Source organism: Lynx canadensis, chromosome C1 (genome assembly GCF_007474595.2).
Source record: "Lynx canadensis isolate LIC74 chromosome C1, mLynCan4.pri.v2, whole genome shotgun sequence".
NCBI lineage: Eukaryota > Metazoa > Chordata > Mammalia > Carnivora > Felidae > Lynx > Lynx canadensis.
In genome coordinates, this window is record NC_044310.1 from 8724399 (window position 1) to 8747717 (window position 23319).

General features: G+C 54.2%; 1 protein-coding gene across 1 annotated transcript in view; it reads left to right on the top strand.

Moving 5' to 3' along the window:
- Positions 1-19715, top strand: part of TNFRSF8 (TNF receptor superfamily member 8) — a 48648-nt gene extending 28933 nt beyond the window's left edge. The window contains exons 10-16 of the mRNA XM_032594570.1: positions 2427-2523; positions 2725-2870; positions 4738-4839; positions 4967-5020; positions 11648-11673; positions 14250-14454; positions 17547-19715. Of these exons, the coding sequence (XP_032450461.1) occupies positions 2427-2523; positions 2725-2870; positions 4738-4839; positions 4967-5020; positions 11648-11673; positions 14250-14454; positions 17547-17794 (878 nt within the window). The 3' untranslated portion in view covers positions 17795-19715. The remainder of the gene's footprint in view (positions 1-2426; positions 2524-2724; positions 2871-4737; positions 4840-4966; positions 5021-11647; positions 11674-14249; positions 14455-17546) is intronic.
- Positions 19716-23319: the final 3604 nt, after the last annotated feature.

Sequence of the window (23319 nt, forward strand, 5' to 3'; positions counted from 1 at the left end):
CCCAAATGTCCATCAGCTGGTGAATGAGTAGGTAAATGGTGGTACATCTCTACCATGGAACATTGTTCCATGGAACATGTTGCTCTGTGCAACATTAATGAATCTCAGAAATATTATGCTGAGTGAAAGAAGCCAGACGCCAGAAAGTACATACTGCCTGATTCCATCCTGTGCAGTTCTAGAACAGGCAAACCAATCTACAGTGACATAAAGCAGACCAGTGGTTTCCTGAATGTGAGGGGAGGATTTATGGCAGAAAGGCACTAGGGAACTTTCTGGAATGATGGGAATGTTGTAGATCTTAAATGGAGTTAGAGTTACATGGATGTATACGTTCTTCAAAACTCATCAAACTGTACACTTAGAGGTCATTTTCTTCTATATAAATTATGCCTTAATGAAGTTGATTTCAAAAGAAAGACTTTAAAAATTGAGGCTACATTTAAATATCAGGGGATAGTATTTAAATTTATTCATTTATATGTATTTATCCGTTATTTATATAAAAGAGTGAGCGAAGGTAAGCAGGGGAGGGACAGAGAGAGAGGGAGAGAATCTCAAGCAGGCTCCTCACTGTCAGTGCAGAGCCTGACATGGGGCTCGGACTCATAAACTGTGAGATCGTGATCTGAGCTGAAATCAAGAGTCAGATGCTTAACCGACTGAGCCCCCCCAGGCGCCCCCAGGTTTCTCTTTTAAATAAAGTCAGAAGACCTAGAGCCACCAAGCCACCTTCCTATGTGACCACAGTTGGCTGGAGATAAGGAGCAGCCTTTTCACTTTGATCTTTTGAGACACGAACCAGACCGTCTCAGCCAGCTCTAGCTGCAGGAATAGCGGCTGACAAACAACGTTGACGTTTCAGTGTTCAGCTCCTGCTCCTCCGTGGGTCAGCTGGGCACTCTGTTGACTTGCCTGGGCTTACTGGTTTGGTGTGGGTTTGCTTCCAGCGTTTCTCATACTTCTGGGGCCAGCGGGGGCCCCTCCCTGCCCAGAGCACCATCTCCTTATGGCAGCGGTGGAAGTGCAGAAATGCCCAGGCTGGAAACAGGCACTCTCTTACTTCCGTCCTGCTCCCCTGACCGTCAGAGTCGCATGGCGTTGGTGAGGCAGAAACACAGGCCCCTCCTCCACCCGAGGAGTGGACCCTTGATTCAACCTACCACACGGATCCCATCCTATATCGCTAATTAAATCGTTGCTTTGGGGAGAAAGACAATTTTTTTTTAAATTTATTGATTTATTGAGAGAGAGAAAGCTAGAGAGTGGGGGAGGGGCAGAGAGAGAGAGAGAGAGAGAGAGAGAGAGAGAGAGAGGGAGAGAGAATATCCCAGGCAGGCTCCGTGCTGTCAGCACATAGCCCAACCAGGGGCTCCAACTCACAAACTGTGAGATTATGACCTGAGCTGAAATCAAGAGTCAGATGCTTAACCGACTGAACCCCAGGCGCCCTGAAAAAGCCCCACTTTTTAAGAACAGCTTTATTGCAGTATACTTTACATACCACAAGATCTGCTGGTTTTAGGTGCGTATAATTCAATGATCGTAAAGAAATTTACAAAGTTGCAAAACCATCACCACGATCTAAGAGACCTCACACCTTTAGTGGTCAATCCCCATGTCCCTCCCCAGCTTGGACAAGCACTGATCTACTCTCTGTCCCTCTAGATAAGCCTTATCTAGACATTTCCAGAATATGTGTTCTCTATCGGGGTTCTTTCACTCAGACTAATTCTTTTGGGGTTCATTCAGGCTGTCACATGTATTAGTACTTTTGTTCCTCTTATGTCCACACAATATTGTGGTACTGATATACATTTTATTTACCCATTTACCAGTTGATGGGCATTTGGGTTGTGTCCACTCTTCTGGCTGTGATGAAGAACACAGCTATGAATGATCATGTACAACAGACAGTCGTGTACACGTTTTAATGCGGCTGCACACCAGCCTCCCCTATGCGCTCGCTCTCTTCCTTCCCCCACCTATGAGCCTCCCCACTTTCAATTTCCTCTGCTTAGATGGCCCTACCCGTACACACATCCCAGCAACAGCCTCCCGAGGGAAGCCTTCCTGGTCAGATGAGGTTGAGTCTCCCATTAAAGGGAGCCCATGTGCCTTTGTGTGACACCTGCATCATGTCTGTGAGCCCCACCAGCTTGCAAGCCCCTGACGGTAGGGATCGGTTTTGTGCACTGCTATGTCCCAGACTGCAACACGGTCCCTGGTACACAGTAGGTGCTCAGTAAAGAGTTGTTGCATGGAGGGAAGGAAGGAGGGAGAGAAGGAAGGAGACAGGGCCAGAACACTAACCTGGGTCTGCCTGGCTGCAGTGTCGTTCCGGCCTCACCGTGTCGCTTCCCTGGAAGTTACCGGTCCTGCTGGGTAAGGCTCCTTGACACTGATTCTACGACCACTCCCTGCAGGTACAGCTGAGAGGGATGCCACCCATGAGCCGCCGCCTCCCCTAGAAGCCCACCCCGAGTGCAGCACCAACCCAGAGGACAGCAAGGCGCCCACCAGGTGACTCCCTGGTCCATTTTGGGGGAAGCTGGGCTGGGGTTGGAGGTGGGGCCTGGGCTGGATCTCTGTGCCGAGCTCACAAGTCATCTTGGAGGATGTGTGCCCATTTCTGTGCTGGGGTGGCTGGGAATGGCTCCTGTGTACACACTTCCCTCTTTCCATCTCAATCGTCAGTCTTACCTCTGGCTTCTCTCCTGGCAGCGCCACGGCCTCTCCGGTCTCCGCAGCAGACCCCCAAGGCAGTAAGGAGCATGGAGGGGGCAACACCCACACCTGGGGAGACACCTTCACATCAACGAGCTCCCCTATCTCTTTCTCCTCCACGGGAAAGCCCATTCTGGTTTCAGGTAATGATTACCCCCCAGAAAGGAGGGTCTGCCTCCCAGGAGGCCAGGAGGAGGGAGGTTTCTTCCTGGGCAGCAGCATCCATTGGGTGGGGGAGCCCAAGGTTGACCCCAGGTTTCTGGCTTCTTGAGCTGGGCCTGCGGCTCGGTCACTAGCTAGCGATTGTTCCTCAGTTCTTGTGAGCAGGGACTTTGTTCACAGCTTCATCCCCATGGCCTGTAATTGCTACTCAGAAAATGTTTGTACCTGGTTAGCTCAGTTGGTAGAGCATACAACTCTTGATCTCAGGGTCATGAGTTGGAGCCCCACGTTGGATGCAGAGTTAGTTCACTTAAATAAAACTTTTTTAAAAAGAAGAAACACGAGAGACGATTAAACGTATTTGGTGAATGGATATATGACCTTGACTAGTTGCTTAATTCCTTTGAACCTCGGTTTTCTCACCTGTAAAATTGTAACGCCATGTAGCACGCAGGGCAGCAAGCATTGGAATACATGCAGCTGGTCCAGTACGGACAGGGCTCCTTCTGGACAGACATTCCAAGTGCGCTTCATTTTAGGGCTTGCAGTTCTCGTGCCAAACACTAGGGGGCGGCAGTTCTCCAGCCAGCCGTCCTCAAAGCGCCCGTCCTGGACTTGCGGTCTCAGCAGCTTGTTAGAAGAGCAAATTGTGGGCTCCACCCCAGCCCCACTGAACCAGACTCTGCATTTGAACATGGCCCCCGGAGATCCCTATGCACATCAAAGTTTGAAAAGCACACATATGGCGCATGCTACTTTTTAACATCTGAAACTGGACTTAAAAATCAGTAACTAGGTATGCGATCTTCATAAGGGACAAAGGATAAAAGGAGCAATTTAAGTACTAGGTTGTAAAAAAGTATATACTTAGCTAGCGGTTACGCGTGTAGGCGCTGGAGCCACCCTGGCCTGGCCCAAGCCATGATTCTGCCGTTACCCTTTGCCATTTAAGTGAGTTACTCAATCTTCGCAAGCCTCAGTTTCCCTCGTTTGTAAAAATGGAGATGGTAGCGGTGCCTACGTGATATTCAGGGAACGCTTGCTGAGCATGTTTATGTTCTCACGGAGCTTCCCATCTGGAGGGTGGCTGGGAGTCCTCCCAGACTCCCCATGTCACCCGCCTCGCTACTCTGCCCGCCCCCGCCCTGACTCTGGCCACACCGGAGGCGCCACAGGCTGTCGGGGACGCACATGGCATGTGCCCTCCTCCACGGCCACTGAGACTGTGACTTCTTTGTTGTTGTTGTTTTTAAATGTTTATTTTTGAGAGAGAGAGGGAGAGAAAGGGAGTGCGAGCCTACAAGCAGGGGAGGGGCAGAGAGAGTTGGGCAGAAGATCCGAAGCAGGCTCTGTGCTGACAGCAGAGAGCCTGATGCGGGGCTCACTCCCTCCCACGAACCATGAGACCATGACCTAAGCCAAAGTCAGATGCTCAACTGACTAAGCCACCCAGGCGCCCCTAGACCGTAACCTTTTGGACCTCAGTTCCTTCCCTCTGGCTCTGTGACTCCTCAATTTCTCACTGTCTAAAAATGGTTTGCTCTTCTGTCAACTATTCAACTCCCCCGATGGGCTCCCTAGAGCCAGGTGAGGGAAGGCAGGTCGATAAGGGCCTGGTGCCAGGGAGATACAGGGTCTGGGTTTCAGTCCCCTCTCAGGGAAGGACCTGGTCCTGCCAGCCTCCATGGCATGTGTCCCAGGAGAAGGAGAACATAGTCTGGGCTCGTGAGGGCCGTCCCATGTGGTTGCAGCAGGGCCCCTGGCACACCGCGATGGTGGAGACCTCGGCCCCCACCCCCCCTCCCCCCGCATCAGGGCGGAGAGTGCAGGGCCGCCTCTGTGTTCCAGGACCTGTGCTCTTCTGGATGGTCATGATCCTGGTGGTGGTCTTGGTCTCCATCTCCTTCCTCCTGTGCCACTGGAGGGCCTGCAGGAAGTGGATTCGGCAGAGTGAGTAGATGTGTCCTGGGGGCCTTGGAAAGGGCCAGGCGCCCTGCACTAGTCTGGCTGGGGCCCTGCCCTGCCCCCTGAGGCTCCCTGAGGCTGGCACCTCCAGCCAACTCTGCTGTCCTTCCAGAGCTCCACCTGTGCTACCCTGCCCAGACCTTCCGGCCCACGCTGGAGCCTGTGGGTAAGTGTCCACGTGTCCAGAGGGGCTGCTCGGGCCACACGGACACAGCAGCTCTGGGCCCTGGGTTTGGGGCCCCCTCTGTCCGCAGCCTCATCTGTAACAGGAATGTGATGCAGGTGGGAACTGCACGGCCCGTGCCTCACGGTCCTCCCGGAGGGCTGGCAGGAAGGTTTAAGATCCACCTCGTCTTTCGTTCTTTCCTCCACGGTGCCTCCCGGAGAGGCATTCCTGAACGCCTTCCCCTCCTTCCTGGCCTCCCTACGCCTTCCTTTCTCCCCTCTCCTGCTGGCAGCGAGGGGCATAGTGGTCTGTAGGGCAGGCTGATAGGGCTGGGATCCTGGGTCTACCACTTACCAGCTACATGGCCTCGGGTGAGTTTCTTAATTCCTGTGTCTCCGTTTCCTCATCTGTAAAAGGAACAGTGGGACTTCGGAGGGCGGGCGTGTGGATCCGTCGAGGTGGGCCTGTTGGTGCTGTGCGGAGTGCGTGGTGGGTGGGGCCGTGCAGCGGGGGGACTGCTGACTGACAGACCGGCCAGTGTTGGGGGCCTTTTTCCTCACCAGGAATCTCAGGGCTTTCTGAATTCTAGGTTGTTCTGAAGCCCTCCCTGGCCCTTACTCTCTGATCCCTGCCCGGCTTCCGGGTCAACTTTTGCAGGCCACCTTTCGGAACCCCTGACCTATTTCCAGCTCTCACCTGGTGTGTGTGTTGTGGGGGAGGGGTCCCAGCCATCTGTGCCCCAAGTGCCTTTTCTCCCCTGTGCAGCCCTTTCCAGGCAGAGCAAGGTCTTCATCAGCACTCCATAAACACTGATTGAGCACCTGCTGTGTGCGGGCCCTGACCATCGGGGAAGGAGTGAATGGGAATTGTCTGAGCTTCCCTTTCTGGTTTCGAGGAAGGCTCCCATAGAGGGTCTCACTGACCCAGAAACCCCAAGGGAGGTGGGTGATGATCGCCATTCCACAAGGAGGCAGCCAGGCTCAGAAAAGGTGGATAAGTGCCCGGGGCCACACAGCCTTCAAGGCTCAGGTGTGGTCCTGAGCCTCAGATTGTGGACTTTGTGGAGTACAGACCTGTCACCTCCACCTTCCTCCCCTCAAGCTGTGTCCACCCCCAGAGTCCACTCATGAGCCCAGTGGTCAGCCTCAGGCCAGGTCACAGCTCCTTTGTCCCCCGGGCCCCCATCTCCCCAGGGCCCTTGGAGACCCTCACTGTGGCCCGCCTTTTGACTTGAGCACAAAACCTGTCCACTGAAGCCTGTTTTGAATTTGATGAGTTTCACAGCAGGTGCATGTGCTCCCTTAGCAAGGGGGGTTTTCGTGTTTTGATAGTTTCAAGCCTTTTTCCATGAGCTGTCAGCCCTAATGTCTCATTGAAACCTGTGTTTGCTTTCTTGACATTTTTCTAGTATTAAAATTTCCATTGCCGTCAGTTTATTTTTTTCTTCAAACCTTCTTGATGGCAGTTTTGCCACAGAGAGAGAGAGAGAAAGAAAAAAATCACCTCTTAAGAAGCCAGACCTACAAGGAACCAAGCTCTGAGACTCAGTGGTGGCCATCCTGTTTGGGGCTGTTTTCGGCCCTCTGGCTTCCGGTGGGTCCCTGGGCAGGGGGCGGGGGGGGGGCTGGGTTCCCAGGCCTGAGATGGAAGGAAGGCGAGGCCAAGATAAGCACCCAGGGCCCAGGATGAGAACGGCCAGCGGGGTGGATGCCCCATTCCCTCCCGAGCAATGGGTGCTAACGGGGGGAAGCGGCTTTCATTCCTGTGCTTGCTCATTCGTGTATTTAGATCGTCCTCCAAGTGGCTCTGTGCTGGATACCGAAACGGTGGTAGCTCTCCCAAGCCTTCAGACCAGTGTCAGTTCTTTCAGGGGACGGAAGGCTAGCAGGATGGGAATGCGTGACCCAGCCCTCCCTATCCTGGAGCCCCAGCGCTTTACCAGCCTTCACTTGAATTGATGTGACTTTATGGCACGTGTCCTTGGTGACAGGCCTTTGCAAAACACATACGTGTACAGGGGGTCTGTGAGGCGTCTGCTATTTTTATTCCCATTTCACAGACCAGGAATCAGAGGCACAGAAAGGTGGAGGAACCTGTTTAAGGCCACTTGGTTAATAGGCAGTATGACCAGGATATTGTTGTTGCCGTTGGTGGTGAGATTTTTGTACAAAGGGCCTCTCACTATTGACGTGTGGGGCCAGGTCGTCCTTTGCTGTAGGGGCTGTCCTGTGTGTTGTAGAAGGTTCTGCAGTTTCCTCGGTCTGTAGACCCACCAGATACCCGTAGCGCCTCCCAGGTGTGACAGTCAGGCACATCTTCAGGTAGCTCACTGTCCCCTGGGGGTGGGAATCACGCCTGGTTGAGAAACACTGACTAAAATTCTTTTAATCCTTGCTTTTAATGACACTGAAGTCATTATCTGCTACTTCAGGCAGGTCGAAGTTGAAAAACATTTTGTGTTGTTTTGAAACAATTTCACACTTACAGAAAAGTCACAAATGCAGTACAAAGAACTTAATTTTTTCTGAACCTTTTGAGGTAAGTTGCCCACTTAATGCCTTATCATCTCCAAATACTTTAGCGTGTGCTCATACAAACATGGGCGGATTTTTAGACAACGTAGTGAAACCATCAAAATCAGAGAATTCACACCGATGCATTTACCACCAACTAATTCTCAGACCCCTTTCAACTTTCTTCATTTATCCCAACAACATCCTTTATGGCAGAAGAATCCAGAATTTCGTGTTGCATCTGGTTGTCATGTCTCTTGAGTTTCCTTCAGTCTGGGTGCATTGCCGCCTTTTCCTCCATGTTCACGACTTTGCCACTTTTGGGGATCCCAGCCCTGGGTTTGTGGATGTCCCTCACCTTGGGTTTGCCTGATGCGTCCTCACTACTGGAGATTGGAGTCCGGTCATGCGTCTCTGGTGGCGGGAAGATCCTAGGAGTGACACCCAGTTCCCTGGTGGCATCCATCCTGCCAGGCTGCAGCACCAAGTTGCTCTTTTCTCCTTGGCAAGTGCTAAGCACTTTCAGGGGGGGTACTCTGAGGCCCCGGGAATGACCGCTTCCTCAACAAACTGTCTTCTTTTTCCTTTGTGTTTATAGCTGCCTGGACTCTTGGATTGCTATTTTATTCTGTTGCCATCGTTATTTAATTTGATGTTCAAGTTGCCTCAGATTAGGCCAGTGGGGGCCCTTGAAGCTGGCTCCTGTGTCCTTTTGTCCCATCCTTTCCTGTTTTGAGGACTTCTTTAAGATGATCCCAACTTGCCTGGTACTTTCCTGCCCTCACCCTGGAATCGGGTATGTCTCCAAGGAGCCTAGGTCTTAATCTCGGGGTGCCCATTGCCAAAGCCTGGCTGAACCTCTGTGCCGGACTCCTTCCCTGGGTCCGGTCTGCTGCCCGCAGCAGCCAGGACCCCAGGCCACATTGGGGCTGGGACTGAAAGGGGAGAGTGACCAAGATGGAAGGGACCGATAGTGTGCGCGTCAGAACCCCTGTGCTCGGCTACGGTGGCCCTCAGAGTGGCCCCGGGGATACCATGCACTTGTCCCAGGGGTGGCCCCGATGCTTAGTGTGTCCCTGGACTCAGGTCCTAGGGTGCCAGATGCGTTTATAAGAAGATCACAGTTATTCCCCAAAGCAGGAAAACAAATCAATGAAGACAGTGGACTGAAGCAACGTTTTTAGGGGAAACGCACTTATGAAATCTGACCTCTGTACTTGGCATGACTGGTTCTGGGTCTTTAATCAAAGCACACACGTGGGTTGTAACGAAGCTGTAGGCAGACATTAGTACCTCTGGATTCTGCCTTTTCACCTTTGTGTTATTTTATGCTTGTTTCCAAGAGTCAGTATCAAATGCTGATTTTCTCTTTGGTGGGATGGAGTGCCGAGCCTCGTTAATGTCCCGGGACCCACTATATGCCAGGCAGCATCCTGGGCACAGTCCCTTTTCCACGTTTAAATTTTTAAAAATTTTAAACACTTCATTTTTTAGAGCATAGGATATTTGAAAAGATAGTACAGAGAGTTCCCTTATCACACCCAGTTTCCTCCGTTATTAATGTCTTATGTGAACATGGCGTATTTGTCACAATAAACAAATCAATATTGATACATTACTATTGACTTTATAAAGTCCGTACTCTATTTAGGTTTACTTAGTTTTACCCAACCTTTTTTTTTTTTTTTTTTTTTTTTTTTTTTTTTTTTTTCCAGGCTCCCACCCAGGAAACGATGTTACAAATAGTTGTTGTCTCTGCTTGGGCTCCTCTGGACTGGGACAGTTTCTGACTTTCCTGTTTTTGATGACCTTGGCAGTTTTGTCTTGTTTTTTTAATTTTAGAGAGAGAGTAAGAGCATGAGCAGGGGAGAGGGGGCAGCAGGAGAGAGAATCTTCAGCAGGCTCCATGCTCGTCACAGAGCCCAACACAGGGCTTGATCCCATGACCCTGGAATCATGACCTGAGCTGAAATCAAGAGTCGGATGCTTAACCTACTGAGCCACTCAGGCGCCCGTCCACCCCCATGACCTTGCCAGTTTTGAGGAGTACTGGCCAGTTATGTTGCAGGATGCCCCTCTGTTGGAATGTGTCTGACATTTTCCTCCTTTCCTCCTTATTAGATTGGACTTAAGGGGTTAGGGGAGGAAGACCACGTGAGTACAGGGTCATTCTCATCATATCACATCAAGGTTCATGCTCTCCGGGTGATTAATCATTGGGCACCTTCACGTATGAGATCTCATTTATCGTCACAAAAACCCTCCAAAGTTGGCATGATGTGTCCCATTTTCCAGACATGAGGACTGAGCCTGGGAAGGTGAAGTAATGTTGTGTTGGCCTTCCTGCCAGGAAGGCCTCTGCTTCAAGACTGCTAAGCAACCTCATTGTTTGGCATCTGGCTCGTTCTCAGTTTTTTGTTTATTATAAATACCACCTCTGTGCACAACCCTGTTGTGTTCTCTTGGGTTATTTCCTGAGGGTGTGTACCCAAAGAGGGATTACTGGGTCAAAGGGTGTGAGGTTTTCCTTGCCAGTTGGCTCTTGAGAAACATGGAACCGGTTCACAGGGCATGAGAAGCTGTGTTCCTTTTTACCCACATCCTCTCCAAGACTGAATTTTATCACTTTTATTTATTTTATTTTATCTTGTTACTTTGTTGTACTTTCTCCCTGTGGCCACCCAAATCAAAGTTGGCTGTTTGCAAAACTCAAACTCACTCTCAAAGGACAAAGATGAGGCCTCACTGACATCATTTAAAGGAAGCTGCCTCGGGCCAGAGAGCATTTGGTGGCTTGGACTATGGACAGTGGCTACCTAGTGGGAATGAGCCACGGCCTCCCAAGGTGACCACTGTGCTGGGAACACCAGTTACCAGAGGAAGGAAACTCGGTGCATTTGTTAAGTCAAGAATCCAGAATTGTGTCATTTTGTACACGTTCTCCTTTTGACCGTCATTCTGGTTCCTTTCCTCTTTAGACACTTTTTAGTGTCCGGTTCCTTTCCTCTTTAGACACTTTGTTGATGGTCGCTTAAAAGGTACATGTAAGAGTGTTCCCCAAACTGACCTAATGTCTACACAGCATGTTCACACCACCTGTCTTGTTTGTATTATCACAGCTGGCGGGCCTCCAGTGAAGTGTTTCAGCTAGGATTCAGGGCTCATGGTTCCCAGAGCTGCTGAAATCAGAGAGTGTTCTGGAGGTGACTTAGCTCATTGGCATTTTCAGAGCAGATCTCTCTGGTCAGGTGTGCACACCCACAGCAATCTATTCCAAGTCTCCGAGAGGGCCTCCTCAGGAGTCCGAAAGGGCTGTGTGTCCCTAGAGGACGGTCTATGCCGGGAGTTGATTTGCCCTCGGGTAGACCAGATGCCTGGGCACCATCTCCAGCTGTCTCAAATGGCCAGTGGGCCGTGGCTAAATACCAACATGTGCTTGGCCATGACCTGGCCCTGTATTTGATAGGAGAGAAAACGTGGGGGTGGGGGTTTGGGATAAGAAGAAGTTGTGCCCTGAGAATCCCTGAGTCTGTGCCTCCTGAGCCCACCAGAGGGGGATGGTAGGTGGCAGGCTGACGATGAGCAGCTGTCTTCCTTGAAGGTGGTCATATGGGCTCTTCCAGGCACGAGTCGTAGAAACCGAGCTCCCACAGAAGGCCTCCAGGGTCGCCTGGCTTCGGTGTGCCCGGAGCAGGTTCAGCAGAGGTCCTCAGGATCGGTCATCTGCTCTGTGTTACCAGCCCTGAGGTCTTCCGTGAGACCTTTGCATGGGGCTCTGAGGAGTTCTGGGCTCTCTAGACCCTGGGGGCTACAAGATAGTGTCCGCAGCCACAAACCAACTTCTGAGCCCGTGGGCTGGGGGAGGGCGTCAGTACTGTGATTGGCTTAGTGGCTGGGGGAGAGGTGGTTCCCAGTTCTCCCATTGCCGCTACAGAAGTGAGTGCTGGGAAATGAGTTTCTGTGCCCAGGGTTGGGCGCGGACTCTGAAGCCATCCACTGCTCTCCAGCCCGAGGGCCTAGTAAGTGTCAGCCGCCGTCCATGCGCGGGCTGGGACGGGACCAGGTAGCTCCCAGACCCTCCTTGGTGAAGTCCCTGCTCTGCTTCTTTTTGCAGATTCCAGGCCCAGGAGGAACCTGACCGTAAGTAGCCCTTCTTTGCCCCGCCTCCCTGGCTTTGTGCCCCTAACTCTGACTCCTTCGCTAGCAGATCTGCCAGGTCTGAGAGCTGTGGGTCATTCCCCAACCACAGTGATGGGGTGCGCCCCCCGCCCCCGCAGGTTCAGGCTGGGTCTGCCCCCCATGGGATGCTCTGAGCACAGCGGGGCGAAGCCAGGCTCTGGCAGTGGATGGGGAGCCCCACCCGCTCAGCTGCCTCTGGCTCCCGGCTCACCCTGCTGGGGACTCTTCCAGAAGGGCCGTGGACTTGGTTTGGGCCGATTTGGGTGCCAGGTGTGGTCAGAGGAAGGCCATGCTGACCTCCCCTTTTCTCCTTCACTCCTCTGTGGCTCTCATCCTCACAGCTGGGATGGCAAATCCCAAGCATGACTCTGAAAATGTAGCCATCACACATGGGCACTTCCCAGGAGCCAGGCACCTCACTTGCGACTCTTAAAGTTACCTTGGGTAGGCCGTACAACACTCAGAGGTTGGTGCTGTGGTCCATTTTACAAAAGAGGAAACAGAGGCACAGATGGGGAAGGATACTCCACAGCTGGAAAATAGGTCAGCGAACCCTGGTTTGATTTGAACCCTGGTTTGTATGGCTCCAAAGCTGGTACCCTGGGCTCTAAGGACCTCTTCACCTGCCTTTTACAAGCAACTTGCTGTGGGCAGGCACTAGGCCAGGCTTTGCAAACTTTACCGTTGATCCTACGATTACCCCAGATGGGGCTTCGACACCTGGTCCTCACTGGGCTTGGCCTGGTGCCCTGCTATGCACCCAGCCTCCAGGAGCAACCTTTGGGGGGAAGAGCAGGGGTGTTGCCATCGGGAGCTGAGGGACAGGGCAGGACATATGGATGAGTCTCATGTGTGTATGGTTCACCTATTTTTGTTTTCTTTGATCAAGTTTTCCATACCCTTTTTAAAAAAAAAAATTATTTATTTTGAGAGAGTGTGCATGCATGCAGGTGGGGGAGGGCAGAGAGAGAGGGATGGAGAGAATCTCAAGCAGGCTCCCCACTGTCATCGCAGAGCCCACGTGGGGCTCAAACTTGTGAAACTGTGAGATCATAACCTGAGCCAAAATCAAGAGTCGGATGCTTAACCAACTGAGCCACTCAGGCGTCCCCCCTCACCCACCCATGACTTTCTTTTGACTCAGACTTTCACCCTTGGAGAAAGGTTTCCATCCTTTAGTCTTTAAATATAATAGAACCACAATGTGAGTTCAGTTTCACATTATGGGAGGTCACATTCAAATATGCTTGGGTCAGATAAGTGGCTATTACAATACCAGGAAATTTCATGAACAAGGCATTTAATGATTTCTAAGATAACCAAACATCTTTTGGCTACGGGAGTCAGTGCTTTTATAGTAACTTGTTTAAAATGCTATCTTTTGGACTTCAAATTAATATAAAAGAATATTTGGGGTTATGTAGATATACTTTGTGAATTACTCAGACTCATTCCCTAACTAGTATGTGTTAGAACATTTCATGAGGGGCGCCTGGTTGGCTCAGTGGTTAAGCATCTGACTCCTGGTTTTGGCTCAGGTCATGATCACACGTTTCATGAGATCGAGCCCCAAGTCAGGCTATGAGCACAGAGCCTGTGCTATGAGCACAGAGCCTGCTTGGGATTCTCTCTCTCCCTCTCTCTCTGTTCCTCCCCCATGTGCTCATGTGCTGTCTCTTTCTCTCTCTCTCTCTGTCTCCCTCCCTCTCAAAAATAAACTGAAAAAACCCAGAACATTTCATGAGACCACTTCTCCTTTATGCTTACTTATAAAAGTAAAAAACTAAACCATTTTCCTGAAAATGTACAGAACGCATTGATGTAATCATGAACGACCGCTGTCCCAGGAGGTCAGGGCTGGGGAGTTGGGGTGGGTCTGGAGCGCACACTTACCAACAGGTGCTTTATGAGCATGGATTCCGGAGCGAGGCGCCAGGGTTCAAGTACTGGCCCAAACACTTACTAACTAACCTGAGCAAGTTCCCTGACTCCTCTGTGTCTCTGTTTCCTGATCTGTAAAATGGGGAGGGGGCTATTCTCAGCGCATCGCACTGAGTGATGCATTGGTGAGTGCAGTGTGGGATGCTGGCTACTGTCATTTAGTACAAGTTAAAAGCAACACGACTTCTAAAATTCTCCACAGGGACATCAGGCTCTCAAACCTGAGAAGCCTTGGGGCACCTGGGTGGCTCAGTCGGTTGGGCGTCCGACTTCGGCTCAGGTCATGATCTCACGGTTCATGAGTTCGAGCCCCACGTCGGGCTCTGTGCTGACAGCTCGGAGCCTGGAGCCTGCTTCTGTGTCTCCGTCTCTCTCTGCCCCTCCCCCGCTCATGGTCTGTCTCTCTCTCTGTCAAAAATAAATAAACATTAAACAAAAAAAACAGCTGAGAAGCCTTGGGTGGTGTGTGGCAGCTTTAAGGCAGAGAGGGAGACCCACTGGGGTCTACAGACATGAAGAAACAGGGGCTTCCCAGCTCAGAGCCCGAGGGGAGGTTGGGGCACCCCGCATCAACTCCCCATCTTCTGTGTCCACAGCAGTTGAGGAGTTGCATATCGGTGGCCAAGCCGGGCACAGAGGAGCTGGGATTAATGGGCCCCCCGGCCGTGGAGACCTGCCCCAACGGGGACGCCTACCTGGAGAGCATGCGGCTGCTGGATGCCAGCCCGGCCGGGAGCCCCCCGTCCCCCAGGGACCTTCCCGAGCCCCGGGTGACCTCAGAGCATACCAACAACAGGATCGGTGAGTCTGCCGATTTGGGGTGTGGTCAGGGCCGAGGGGGCAGCGGGGAGATGGGCACTGGCTCAGGGTCCAGTGCCCCCGACCGGAACCAGAGACCCTAGGGCGCGAAGGCCCAGCGAGGAAGAGGCCCTTGTAAGCAGGAGATGCTTGTTGTGAGAGAGTTAAAGCATGCTTAGGTATATTACGAAGGCTGTTCCCCCTCGTTACCCCAATTCAAATTTCTGTAAAACAGGAATGGTGCTAATTCTGCCTCATAGGGCCATTGCGAGACGTGGAATCATGCGTGGGAGGTTGTCCTGGTGGGTGGGGGTGAAGGTTGGGGGAAGGGGCTCCCCTGCCTGGTGCCTGTTGTTGAGGTGAGATGTGGACGCCGCCCCATCCCCCAGCAAAGAGCCCCGTGAAGGGAAAGGAGGACACCTTGAAAGGTGCCGGTGACAATAAGACCTGCCACTTGTCTAGGTGAAAGTCGTCTCTCGTTGTCCCATGGCCTCTGAGGACAGTGTCTTCCTCCTCTTTTTATAACTGGGGACACTGCAGCTGGTGGGGGGGGGGTAGGTGCGTGAAGAGATCTTCCCTGTCACACAGCCACTGAGTGGCCCAGCTGGGACACGGCCCCCCACCTGCGGGGCTCCGAAGCCTTTGACTTGCCCACGGCGGCCTGGAGGCCAGCACTTCCCAAACTGCAGCCGCCCTCCCACTCAGGCGGACCTTCTGCTTTGCCTTCCCAAGGGCCTCCCTGCCTCCTCTCCTTCTGCTCTCCACCCTGCTACACCCAGAGTGTTTGTGCCAGAATATATGCCCGTCCGTTGTGCACCCCTGCTTAAACCCCTGGGGCTGGGGCAGGGGTCCCTGTTGCTCTCAGGATGGATTCCAGGACTCTTATTCCGGCCTTCGGACTGGTCACCAACTGCCTCCTCCCCACCAGACTCACCTGCCTCCTGACCCCGCAGGCCTGCTTCTCCTACCCGCTGGCAGTTTCCCGAGTTCACAGAGCCCTCCCTCCCTCTGGAGCTTCTCTGTGGAAGCTGCTTCCTCACCCTGGATGGGCAGCTCCCTCTTTAAATCTCGTCAATTCCTGAGCTCCTGAGGCCCCTGCCCTTTTGCCTCCTCCTCCAGGAAGTCTTCCTGGCCCTCTGCACTCTCCTGTCTAGACCAGATGCCCCTCCGCTGTGCTCCCCCAGACCCCAGGCCTCCTGACCTAGTATCCTCAGCACCCAGCAGTGTGACTATTTGTAGCCTCCCTTCCCCCCTCCCCTCACCCCTCCACCTGGCTGTGAGCTCCATCTCTGTCCTCTGGAGGGTTAACCGTTGCTGGGTGATACCAAAGAGGCTTTGTTCTCCACATTTCTGTCGCAGTTGCTGGTGGATTGAACTCTTTGGGGCTGAGTCTTTCATATGAAAACAAAACTTTTGGAATTGTAGCTTTCAGCAAGGTTTTTTGTTTTTTCCCCATTTTTAAAAAGAGGGTTATTTGGGGAAATACCACCAAAGACATCTCCTTTAAATTTCCTAAGAAGTCCTAATTTGAACGTTTGAGTCCCTGCCGAGGGCAGTGCCCGGAGCTGCGGGGGCAGGTGGAGGGAGGTGCCGAGCTCCCGGGATGGGAGTGGGCAGTCTGCTCCAGCTGGCCTGTTAGCCTTGCTGGCGAGCGTGGTGGTTGGGAGCGAAGGCCTTGGAGGTCCTCTCAGGAGCCCTTTGTCCTTCTCATACCACCCCAGAGGGGCCCCTGCTGCCCTGTCCAGCACCCCCGGGGGACCAAACTGCAGCTTGAGCTTTATCCCTCGCCCCCAGGGCACCAGGCAGGGAGAGCCCCTTCACTTCCCACCAAGATAACTTGCCTGGGTTCTAGAACCCTGGGTGGGCTGCTCCACCCCAGCTTTCAAGTTCCTTCTTGAGCTTCCTCGTTCAGACTCCAGAGATAGTCACGGGGCCGGGCTGCTGGGAGGCCCTGAGTGCAAGGCCACGTAGCTGGGCCGGGTAAAGGCTCCTCGCTTCTCGGCTTACTTAGCTCCCCTGAGCCTCCAAAGCTGATTCATCCAAGCAACATACACCAGCAGCCCTACTACGTGCTACTCAGGCACAGCTGTGAAGGCCTCGGGTGGGCGATGGGAAACACGTAGCGAACACCTGAAGACCCGAGGTACGGCCCCGAGAAAGACTCCCAGGCTGCGGCTAATTATCAACAGGGCTGAGGTTTCTTTTTTTTCATTTTGTTTTTAAGGTTTTTCATCTTTCAGAGACAGAGAGACAGAGCGTGAACGGGCTCTGAGCTGTCAGCACAGAGCCCGACGGGGGGGGCCCAAACTCACGGACAGCGAGATCATGACCTGAGCTGAAGTCGGACGCCCAACCGACTGAGCCACCCAGGCGCCCCAGGGCTGCCTGGGTTTACCTGGACCTTAAGAGGTTCATGGGGCTCGGGACTGTCATGGCCATGTCCCAGGAGTGCCCCCAGGCAAAACCGGGACAAGTCCGTCACCCCTGGTTTCTGATTTAGGCACGTGGATAGGAGCGGAAAGGGTGGCCAGTCAGGTGGGGGTTTCTTCTGAGACTTCTAACTACCTGGTGACTTTGGGCAGGTCTTTTAACCTTTCGGGGCTTTAGGTTTTTTATCTGTCCACGGGGACAATCCTAGACTCTCCCCCTGGCAGCCGGGATGTGAGGATTCGGGAGTAACGCATGGAGGGTGTCTGGACAGTGTCTGCCACCGGCTAACCTCCTCTGGAGCTTCCCGGGGCTGCCACTTACCGGCTTCTCTCCCCAGGGCTCGCTTTCTCTCCCGTCTTTACTCTCTCCTTCCCTACCAGATCCCCACTGAAACTGGAGGAGACCGTGAGCCTCTCCCACAAGGAGCAGGCGGGCCGGGCCAGTGCTTAACTTCTCAGTGCATGGTTTCTAGCTGTTTTATTTCCTTTGAGCCTCAGGACACCTGTGAGGTTGGTGGGGCTTACCGTGGATCGGAGAGATTGTGTCATCTGCCTGAGGCCACACAGTAGGAGTGACGAGGCTGGGGCTTGCACCCACCTCCGCCTCCTCACTCCGTCCAGCCAGGGCTCCCGTTCCCTCACTTCAACCCATCCTTTTGCTTACAGAGAAAATCTACATCATGAAGGCTGACACAGTGATTGTGGGGACCGTGAGGACCGAGGTGCCTGAGGGCCGGGGCCTGGCGGGGCCGACGGGGCCTGAATTGGAGGAGGATCTGGAAGCGGACCACGCGTACCCCCACTTCCCGGAGCAGGAGACAGAGCCGCCTCTGGGCAGCTGCGGGGACGTCATGTTCTCAGTAGAAGAGGAAGGAAAGGAGGCCCCCTTGCCCATGACTGTCTCTGAGAAATGAGGCCTGGTCTGGGTTGGGGCTGAGAGGGCAGCTGGGTGGCCCCGGAGAGGCCAGGGTGGCACTAGTGGCACCAGGCTGGCAGCAGAGGCCTGTGTGGCCCGAACTGAGGTTCCGGCATCCGGTGGAAGACCAGCCTGGGCAGGGGGCTTCTGGTGGTTTCCAGTTGCGCCCCGCCCAGCTGCCCCCCCAGCCCAGACCCCGGGGAGCCCGGCTCGTGCCGTGGAGACAACCCAGGGGCTGGATCCGCACGGCAGTGTTGGAGCAGCAGGCAGACAGCAGGGACTGGGCGCCCCGTCTCCCACCACTGCCAGGAAGACGCCCTCGGAGCCCGGAGCATCAGACGCACGCCGCCAGGGCCGGAGCTCACTGGCGGCAGAGATTGTGAGGCACGGACCCCTCGGCCTGCTTCTCTCGCCCGGGGCCTCGGGAGCAGTGCCCCCCTGACCTTGCTGCCATGCCGGCAGCCCCCAGTTACTGTGGTGTGGCCCCCATGGGCACCGAGCCAGCGCCTGTGGTGGTTTCTCCTGAGTCAGTGGGGAAGCCAAGGGACGAGGCATCATCCCCCATCTTGGCAACGGCTGCCACGCTGTGCTCTGTGCCAAGGTGTGCGCCCAGCCTGGCCTCCTGCCCTGCTAGGGCTGAGCGAGACCCTCCTGGTGCCTCCAGCCCCTCCCACGGTGGGCTGAGGGCCTGGGGTCAACTGTCTCAAAATGTCCCCACCAGTTCTCCCAGTGGGAAGCATCTTGGGACCCAGATGTCTGTAGATGCTCCAGTCGCGGGGTCCTGCTCCAGCCGGAGACCCCGCCCACCCGGCTGCCCTCCTGGAGAATGGCCTGCTGAAGGGGAGCCGTGGGCCCTTCCTGGATCCTTGCTGCTGTGTCCTGGGAAATGAAGATGCACCTTCCCCAGCTCTGCCACGCTTATAGATCCCGGCGGCCCCCCGCCCTGCCCTCGGGCTCCCCTGCTCAGCACCCACGGTGGGGATATGGATGTCAAAAAGTAACGCGGTTTCGCCCAGGCATTCAAATGCCTTCTTCTGGATTCTTGGAAAAGCAAGTAGTTCAGTCCAGATTTCAGGATCTTTGCAATTCACGAGAAGGAGAAGTTGCCCTAACTTGGGTCCGCTGGCCTGCTCTCCCCAGGGCTTTCAGACTCCTGTAAACACACGAGGGGCCTTGGAGAGGGGCCTGTGGGCAGAGGACAGGTCGGCCGCAGCCCAGGGCATGGAGTCTCAGCCACCTAGAGGCTCCTGGAATTACCCCCTGCAGGAGGCCAGGCCCGGGAATCTGCTGTTTACCCACCAGCCTGCTCACTGTCAGGAGGAAGTCGAGGCTGGGTCAGGAATCACAAGGGTAGTTTCTGAAACTGCTCAGATGTTTTTGGGAAAGTTGGAGAGGCTAGGACGCTGACAGACATACCAGCAGCTGGAGAAGTTTACGTGAAATTTTAGAGACAGCACCCGCACTGTGCCCTGAGCTTTGGCTCTGAGGGGCCCCGAGGACGCCCCACCCCGCCCAGCAGGCCACCCAGCAGGGTTCTGGCAGTCTTGACTTGAAGATACTGACGCACGTCTAATGAAACGGAGCATTCCCTTGCCCAAAGGCCCCTCACAAAACTTTCGATCCTCCAAAACTTTTGATCCTCAGAAAATTAGTAAGGTCCCTTAAAAAAACTAATCGTAAGGCTCAGGAAACTATCTTTGGATTAAGAGTATTTGAGAACCTCTGAGCAGGAAGGGTCTGGGCAGTCTCTCTCCCCACAGGACAGGGAGGTCCCTCTTCACCTATCCACCTGGGCAACCAGCCTCTGGTGACAGGGAGCCCACTATCTGCTGAGGCAGCCCTTCCTCTGCGTACCGCCTGCTCCCTGGTCCCAGACCTGTCCTCCGAGGATATGCAGAATAAAGCCTCTCTTGTCATAAGGCTCCCTTTGGGTATTTGCAGAAAGAGATCCCTGGCCTCCCCATGACCTTCTTCCCTCTGGGCTGGGCTGAGCAGCCTCCCAGCTTGGGAAAAGGGGAGTCACAAAGTAGTAGCATAAACACGTAGTCTCCGGAGGCGGGGGATGGAGGGGGCGGGCAAGGGGAAGACGAAGGGGTAAATGTGAGACTTGGACTTCGGGCCTGAGCTGGGAGGGAACTGCCCCCACAACAGGCAGCCAGCCTGGAGCCCCCCTCTGACTGTGGTTCCCCTGTGGGGTGGAGGAAAGAGACGGAGGGCTGTGGTCAGACCTCACCCACCCCATCCCCAGGACTCTAGCTGATGTCCAGACCTGCAAATCAACCCAGCCGTTTAACCAGCGTCTGCCTGCCATGTGGCCGGTCTGAGAGCCACGGTGAATTTCCCTGTCTTGACCCGTGATCAGGGGCCACTTCTCAACCTCTGTCTGTTCTGATGTCCAGGTGGGCAGACGGGCAAGGCCCCACCTACTCAGGCTAGCACTTCGTAGGCTGTAAGGATCCCTCCCGTGCACATGTACATCCCTCTTCCTGAAGAGTTTGTATTCGGGGAGTGACGGTAAGTGATGTGTCCTACGGAAGCTATTGCACTCAAAGGAAATTTATCATTTCCCAAGCTGTCTGGTAGGTTGTAAGCTGTTCTAGGTTCTGAGAATCTGTAAGTAAGGCCAGGGCCGGTCCCCGAGATGGAACAAGAGGCTTCTGTCTCATCTCACCCCTCCCCTGGGTGGGGGGAGATCCTGAAGACCAGTCACCGGGAACTGGCCTGTTGGGCTAAACAGAAATGAAAATCGGTGCTGACAGTGCAGGAAGTGGAGGGCGGGTGGGGTGGAGACTGAGACAAAGTGCAAGTGGGGGAATAAGGCTTGATTGGAGGCCAAAGTGAGGATATTAAAAGTTTCGAGGTCCACTCCGTGACCCTCCCCCAGGCCCCTCGCCCTGGGCCAACACCCCATGCTGGGTGCACATCCTGGGGCCGTGCCCAGGGGCCAGAGGAGCACAGGTCACCAGTGTTTGAGAGCGAGGTGCAGGCAGGGAGGTCTGCCCACCGCTCTCTGGGGCGTGGGCACAGAACAGCAGCAGTGTGCAGGTGGGGATGGGTCCTGGGGTCAGACCTGGGTTCGAGTCCTAGCTCTGCCACTTACCAGATGGGCACTCTTGGTTATGTGCCTCTATCTCCCTAAAGCGATTTCCTGGTCTTCGAGGTGAAGGTATCAGTCTCTATCCGGTACGGTCATGGGGTTGCATTAGACGCCACCTGATACGTGGATTGTGCTTGCTGCGTGGAAGCTTCTGTCCTGGGTGCAGCCTGGCTGCCACTTGCCAAGAGCGAGCCCTTCCTAGGCTAGCAGAATTCAGCTCCTTCCAGCCTACAAACAGGTCACCCTCAAAAGGGCATTATAAGTGGTGGTTGGTTCCAGCAAGCCTGTGTTTGCTCTGGTAAGGTTAACCGGGGCTTTCAGGCTCTCCTGGGACCTGGCCTCCCTTGGGGCCAAGTTGCAGTGGGAACCCCTCACATCATGGTCATAGGACTGGGCTGTTTATTAGATGTCTGGAACTCTGGGTATTTGCGATGTGCTCTGGGTCCCTCTGCAAGGGGTGTCCTGCTCGTGGTTCTAGTGCATTCCAGGCTGCACTGCATTGCTACTCAAGATTTTTTTTTTTTTGAGTGGCCTCCCTCCCTCCTCCTTCCCGCCCTCCCTTCCTTCTGAAAACACCTATGGTGACCAGGCCCACATCTAGCTGCAGAGGGACCTAGGAAGGCCTAGGTCTGTCTGTCTAGCGCTCAGACTTGCTGTCCTGGGTCCTGGGTCCAGTGGATGGCGACTGATGAGTGTACACAACTGATCAGTGAACAAGGTCATTCCAGGATTAATCCCACTGTGTGCTACAAGAAACCCCAATCTGGAGCCTGTGTCACAGTGTCTGGAAGGGAGGGGCAATTCTGGCCAGGTGGCCGGGGAAGTCTTCTCTAAGGAGGGGTCCTCTGAGCTCAACCTGAGGTGACATGACAAGAGGGAGTCTGGGGACCTGGCGGCAGAACATTCCGGCAAGTCAGGGGAACAGCAACCACAAAGGCCCTGAGGTGGGAATGGCCAGGAGATTCAGGATGCACGGGGCATCTGGGTGGCTCCGTGCACTGAGTGTCCAACTCTTGATTTCGGGTCGGGTCACGATCTCGCGGTTTGTGAGTTTGAGCCCCTCATTGGTCTCCATGCTGGTGGTGCAGAGCCCGCTTGCATTCTCGCTCTCTCTCTCTCTCTCTGCCTCTCTCTCTGTGCCCTGTGCACTCTCTCTCTCTCTCTCTCTCTCAAATAAACTAGAAAAAAAAAAAAAGATTCAGGAAGCACAGCACCCTGGTGGAAACACAGTGAGCAGAACAGAGAGAAGCAGGAGGTGAGTGTGGAAAGCAGCAGGCAGGTCACGGGGGCCTGCCGGGCGGCTGTCAGGCACTTAGACTTCATCATAAAACATCATTATTTCTATTTTTCTCCTATTAGAACAATAAACATCCTGGTATTATCTCAGGAATAGGCGTGAAGGGCCGAAGCAGAGGCAGCAAAGGTTGTTTGAACCTATTTCAGAGGGAAGCCTGGGCCAGGGGCAGCGGTGGCCAGGAGCCAGGAAGCAGTGGGACGGGTGGTCTCAGGACACAGAGAGAAGCCTGCATTACTGATTCATGTGGCCCTGGTTGATGTCACCACAGGAGGCTGGCCGTCAGTCAGTCTAGTTCCCCCTTTCTCCGGGTGCCTTCCAGGAGAGTAAAAACCACACCAGAAATTCCTGGGGGAGGCTGGAGCCTTTGTTTGTTTTCGGGTGTGGGGGCGTGGGGTCTCTCCGAACCACGGCCTGCACTTTCTTCCTCGGTCGGCCAGCACGCGCCCCCTTCTGTTTCATCACCGTGGCTTCGCCTGTCGGGGAAGGAATGGCTCAGCTCGGTCAGGATTCACCTCCTGCTCCAGCGACTCCGGCTACGGGGCCTCCAGCAAAGCCCTTAAGCGCCTTTAACTTCGGTTTCCCAATCTGCAAAATGGGCACAACAGCTGCCTTCCGAGGTGGTCGTGCAGCCCAGCGGTAACGCGGGGCAAGTGCTCGGCCTGGTGCTAGGCATGGTCCCTGCTCAGGAAATAGCAGTCCAAGTAGGCGTTTCAGGAGCCTTACAGTTGGCTCCAGCCTGTCTACATTCTTTCTGTATTTGAGCTTCATGATGATAGCTGAAAAGCCAAGTATCAGCGCTCCCTTTTACAGACCGGAGCTCAGAGAGGCAGACAAACTGACCTACTGTCACACAGCCGGGAAGTCCCCCTCCCGCCCATGTGACCAGGATGCCTCTGTGGTTGGGCTGTGTTTATGTAGAGCCATCATCTGGCACTGTGCCCTCTGGACAAGTTTCCTTTCACTTCCCAACTCTCCACAGCTGGGAGATGGGAAGGAGGTCGGTTTCATTCCTCCTCTTCCAGGGAGGCAGAGATGGTCACAGGAGGCCGGGGAACCTGCCCAAGGTCAAGTGGCAGGCCAGTTGTGGCTTTCTGAGTCTCCTGGTGAGGCAGAAAGGACACGAGGCTAG